The sequence below is a fragment of the Protobothrops mucrosquamatus genome, unplaced genomic scaffold (assembly GCF_001527695.2).
Source record: "Protobothrops mucrosquamatus isolate PMUCROS unplaced genomic scaffold, P.Mucros_1.0 scaffold4164, whole genome shotgun sequence".
Classification (NCBI taxonomy): domain Eukaryota; kingdom Metazoa; phylum Chordata; class Lepidosauria; order Squamata; family Viperidae; genus Protobothrops; species Protobothrops mucrosquamatus.
This window is the reverse complement of record NW_015390090.1, coordinates 14285-19949: the sequence shown is the minus strand read 5'-3', so window position 1 is coordinate 19949 and position 5665 is coordinate 14285. Positions and strand designations below refer to the sequence as shown.

Genomic DNA, 5665 nt, shown 5'->3' with positions numbered 1-5665 from the left:
GGGTGGATAATGGAGGGAGGGATGGACGGATGGATGGATGATGGAGGGAGGGAGGAACGGAGGGAGGGATGGACAGAGAAAGACACAGATAGATAGGGCAGGCAGGCAGGCAGACAAGATAGAGAGATAGAGAGAGAGAGACAGACAGACAGACAGACAGACAAGGTAGGTAGGCAGGCAGACAGACAGACAGACGGTTAGACAGACAGACTGATTGGTTATACACTAGACAGACAGGTCAGACAGACAGACAATGTTCATTTCCAATGTTCATTTGCTTCTCCCAAACCCTCAACTTATCTGGATGTTCCCTGTTGTAGAAAATCATGCACACAAGAAAACGTCACCAAGACATGTTCCAGGACCTGAACCGGAAGCTGCAACATGCAGAGAAGGAAAAAGAATCTCCACCCATGGAGACTAAGGTGAGCCTTTCCAATCCTTGGAAGTTTCTGAGCTCTACCAGACCTGGATGCAAATAGTTTTTGTTTTGTTTTTGTTTTTTTTTTTAAAAAAACCCTCTAAGATCACAGAAATGAAACCAAGAAGGCAGTTTCTCTGCAGCTCCCAAGGTGAAGGAGCAATTGGCCAACAGTTTTAGAAGATCAAGATTCGCTCTTGGTGTTGATGGTGCCACCACTGGAAAAAAAATCTATGGGAGAAAATTATGAAATAAAAAAATAGGATCTTCCCTCTTCCCTAAATGTTAGAACCCCAATCATCCTTCTCAGAAATGTTCTCCTTTGAATAATCTTCTATTTGACCGATACTAATCTCTTGCTCCTGGGGAGGAAAGCTATGGCAAATCTAGACAGCCTACTAAAAAGCAGAGACATCACCCTGCCAACAAAAGTATGTACAGTCACGGTCATGGTTTTTCCTGTTGCAACGTATGGCTATGAAAGTTGGACCATAAGAAAGGCCGAGCGCCAAAGAATGGAGGCCTTTGAACTCTGGTGCTGGAGAAGACTCCTGCGAGTCCCCTGGACTGCAAGGCGATCCAACCGGTCAGTCCTAGAGGAGATCAACCCTGACTGCTCTTTAGAAGGCCAGATCCTGAAGTGGAAACTCAAATACTTTGGCCACCTAATGAGAAGGAAGGACTCACTGGAGAAGAGCCTAATGCTGGGAAAGATGGAGGGCAAGAGAAGAAGGGGACGACAGAGAATGAGGTGGCTGGATGGAGCCACTGAAGCAGGAGGCGTGAGCTTCAATGGACTCCAGAAGATGGTAGAGGACAGGAAGGCCTGGAGGAACATTGTCCATGGGGTCGCGATGGGTCGGACACGACTTCGCAACTAACAACAACAAAATCTCTTCAGAGAAATAGGCAGAGAAAGGTGGTCACGTCTAGTCAACATTATTATCTTTGAATTTAATTATCTCCACCCAGGATATTCCTAATCCTGGTGTTGGATTGGTGGCTTAGATCCCTCCAGATTGTTGCCAAAAGCCGAAATTTGGGAATGTAAGTCATATTGGTTTGTTTAAGTCTAACATGTCTAACGTGGTTTTTTTCCCCCTGTTTCTTGGATTTCAATATCTTTCTTGGAAGGTCCACCTTCTTTTGGCAGCCTTGTATGGTGGGTTCGAAAGGGGAGGGGAAAAAAACCCACCCTATTTTCTCTTGTATGTTTAGGCCATGAAAAGATGGAGCATTTCCTCAAGTGGCAGTGATAAAACTAATGCCAGCGTAAGTCTTACTGCCTGCGTTTCTCCTCCTAGGGCCTCATAGATACATCTCCTCTCCAACCTTCTTACGCTGCATGTTGCCAGCTACATCCTATCACCAGAAACCAACATTCGGCCTTCCTAGTCACAAGCCAACATTCTTGGAATGCTTCCTGCCCTCTTTCTGTATCCCATAGCGAGGAGACCCGAGGTGGTCATCCCTTCCACCTTGAGGGATCTTTGGTTGCATTCCACCCCAACCATCCATAATGACTTTCCTAGCCTTGCCCACCTCCAACATGGTAGATTTTCAGAACATCCCAAGTGGCATGCGGTTGCTTTCATTGTGCCATTTATACAGGTGGTCCTCGACAGCTCATTTGGTGACCGTCCAGAGTTACAACCAGTGATGTATGACCTTTTTTCACGCGGCTGTGGCAGCCTCCCCAGGGTGACGTGATCAAAATTTGGACGCTTGGCAACGGGCTCATGTTTATGACGGTTGCGGCATCCTGGGGTCCACGTGATCGACTTTTTTAGACCTTGATTCATGAACCGCCGTGTTACTCGCTTAACGATGCAGTGGTTCCCTTAACGGTGGTGGCAGGGAAGGTTGTAAATGGGGCAACACTGCCTGGATAAATTGGCAACTCAAATTGGGGATTGTGTGTTCAGGACTTACCTGTGTTCTACTCTAAGAGACATACAATTTTTATCAGAACTCAAGGCAAATCACGTAAGAGTCCCCACATAATAAACTTCCTGTGAGATGCCAAAGTCAACCCAGGGCAAACCTGGGCGTACAGGACCGATCCGATGTATTTCAACTTTTCCTACTTCCATCACCCACTTCAAATAGGTTAAAAGATACAAAAGAACTGAAATAATCTTTAAACAACTTCAGAAAAATACAGTACATGCACAGGAATAGAATAGGGGGTACCTTTCTCAATTGTCGTTACTGTGAGGGAGATCTGTTGTAAAGGAGAGAGAGCTAGTGGACAATCAACTACATATGAATGAACAAGGCGCTGTAGCCACCAAAAAAACCAACACAGTCCTACGCTGTATTAACAGAGGGATAGAATCGAGGTCACGTGGAGTGTTAATACCACTTTACAAGGCCTTGGTAAGGCCACACTTGGAATACTGCATCGAATTTTGATCTCCACGATATAAAACAGATGTTGAGATTCTGGAAAGAGGGCAGAGAAGAGCAACAACGATGATTAGGGGACTGGAGGCTAAAACATATAAGGAACGGTTGCTGGCATTGGGTATGTCTAGTTTAATGAAGAGAAGGACGAGGGGGGACATGATAGCAGTCTTCCAGTATCTCAGGGGCTGTCCCAAAGAAGAGGGAGTCAAGCTATTCTCCAAAGCACCTGAAGGCTGGACAAGAAGCCAAAGATGGAAACTAACCAAAGAGAGAAGCAATCTAGAACTAAGGAGAAATTTCCTACCATAACAGTAAGAACAATTCACCAGTGGAACGGCTTGCCTCCAGAAGTTGTAGATGCTTCATCTCTGGAGGTTTTCAGGAAAAGACTAGACAGCCATTTGTCTGGAATGGTAGAGGGTCTCCTGCTTGAGCAGGGGGTTGGACTAGAAGACCTCCAAGGTCCCTTCCAATTCTGTTATTTTGTAAGGTGGGAAACTAAAGCTCAACCTGGTACTGCCTTGGCTGGGTCTACTCTCAATAAGAGGAAGTACAAAGCCTTTTACATCAGGGGTCTTCAAACTTGGCCCTTTTATGACTTGTATACTTCAACTCCCAGAATTCCTCAGCCAGCCACACTGACTGAGGAATTCTGGGGGTTGAAGTCCACAAGTCATAAAAGGGCCAAGTTTGAAGACCCCTGTTTTACATCATTGTAGCTATTCTAATCCTCTCTTGGATCGGCAGGGGTTTTTTTTTAGCCTTGCAATTAAAATGTTGCTCTTTTATATCAGGTCATTCTGGGAAAAACATCCACAATTTCCTTTTATTTTTCCACAGAGGAACATCTCGTAGTACGATTCCTCATAAGAAGGGCGGCCTTAAGACCTTCCAGTTCAGTTTTGCAATTGACCTAAATCCCAGATCCCAACCAGCTGCCCAGGGGACATGGGCAGCATAGAAATAAAACAAAAATAAAATAAAAAAATAAAGTAAAATAAAATAATAAAATTAAATAAAATATGAAAAATTAGAATAAAATAAATGAAACAAAATAAATAAAAAATAAAATAAATAAAACTAAAATAAAATAATAATAAATGAAATGAAATAAAAAATAAAAAATAAAAAAAATAATAAATGAAATGAAATAAAAAATAAAAAATAAATAAAATAATAAATAAAATAAAATAAATAAGAAAAATAAAACAAAACAAAACAAAATAAAATAAATAAAAAATAAAATAAAACAAAATAAAAAATAAAATAAATAAAAACAAAATAAAAAATAAAACAAAATATACAAGATAAGACAAAATAAAACAAATAATAATAATAAAATAAAATAATAAAATAAACTAAATAAAAATAAACAAAAATAAAATAAAATAATAAAATAAAATAAAATAAATACAAAATAATATAAAATAAAATAAATAAAATAAAATAAAATAAATAAAACAATAAAATAAAATAAAATATAGACCATGCAGTCCTGGGCTCCATTAACAGAGGGATAGTATCAAGATCACGTAAAATGCTAGTACTGCTTTATTCTCCAGTGATAAGACCACACTTGGAATCCTGCATCCAGTTTTGGTTACCACGATACAAAAACAATCTTAGAAAGAGTGCAGAGTGCAGAGAAGAGAAGCAAAGACGATCAGGGGACTAGAAGCTGAAGCAGATTATGAAATGGTTGCAAGAACTGGGCATGTCTAGTCTAAAGAAGAGAAGGATGAGGGGTGACATGATGGCTTCCTTCTAATACTTGTGGGGCTGTCGTAGAGAAGAGGGGGGGGTGACTTATTCTCCAAAGCCCTGGAGGGCAGGACAAGAAGCAATGGATAGAAACTTATCAAGGAAAATCCCAAAGGTGCTTTTCAATAGGCAACTGGACCTTTCTTGGTTTTTACCTTGAAACCTTTTTTCTTCTCATCCAAGAAGTTTCTTCAGTTCTTCAGCTTCTTTTGAAAGAAAAAAAAACAAAACCCAAGAAAGTCTAATTGCTTTTGAAAAGCATCTTTGGGGCAGCCATGACCAGGGTGATTGAGATCCTCCATAGACATTGATCAAGGAGAGAGCCAACCTAGAAATTTCCTGGCAGTGAGAACAATTAACCAGCGAAACAGCTTGCCTCCAGAAGTTGTGGGTGCGTTTCATTGCTGGAGGTTTTCCAAAATAGACTAGACAGCCCTTTGTCTGGAATGGTGTAAGGTCTCCCGCTTGAGCAGGGGGTTGGACTAGAAGACCTCCAAGGTCCCTTCCGACTCTTTTTAATCTGTATTCTGTATCCCTGTTTGGTTCTGGCATCTCACTTCCTTTTTCCTTCTGTGCTCTGATTCTTTTCTAGCAAGAGAAGCAGCCGACACCAAACAAGAGACCTTGGGAAACGCTCCGGAAGGTCCACTCGCCCCCAGCTTGGGTCAAAAAGGAGATGGAGACTGAGATTCAGTCTCCTTTAGAACTCAAAACTGTGGAATGGGAGAAGTCAGGCACAACAATTCCCCTGGTGGGACAGGACATTATTGACCTCCAGACAGAGGTCTGAGAAGGAGGAGGAGAGAATAAAAGAAGGGAAAAAAAAGACTCTTTGGGTGTCTTTCCTCACCCTACCGGAAAACAAAACAAGAACAAAACATAAACAGGTTAGAAACTTTTTTAAAAAAGAAAGAAAGAGAGAGAGAGAGAGAGAGAGAGAGAGAAAGAAAGAAAGAAAGAAAGAAAGAAAGAAAGAAAGAAAGAAAGAAAGAAAGAAAGAGCCCGTTGTGTGGAATTAAAAGGCAGAGAACTGAGCCAGCTGGAGTCTCGCTGAAACCTAACTGCAGGAAAATA

General features: G+C 41.4%; 1 protein-coding gene across 1 annotated transcript in view; it reads left to right on the top strand.

Annotated features, from left to right (window-relative positions):
• LOC107298647 (adhesion G protein-coupled receptor B1-like) overlaps window positions 1-5381 on the top strand; it is a gene marked incomplete at its 5' end in the record, with an annotated part of 47575 nt that extends 42194 nt beyond the window's left edge. The window contains 2 exons of the mRNA XM_015828025.1: window positions 321-425; window positions 5184-5381. Coding sequence (XP_015683511.1) covers window positions 321-425; window positions 5184-5381 — 303 coding nt within the window. The remainder of the gene's footprint in view (window positions 1-320; window positions 426-5183) is intronic.
• Window positions 5382-5665: the final 284 nt, after the last annotated feature.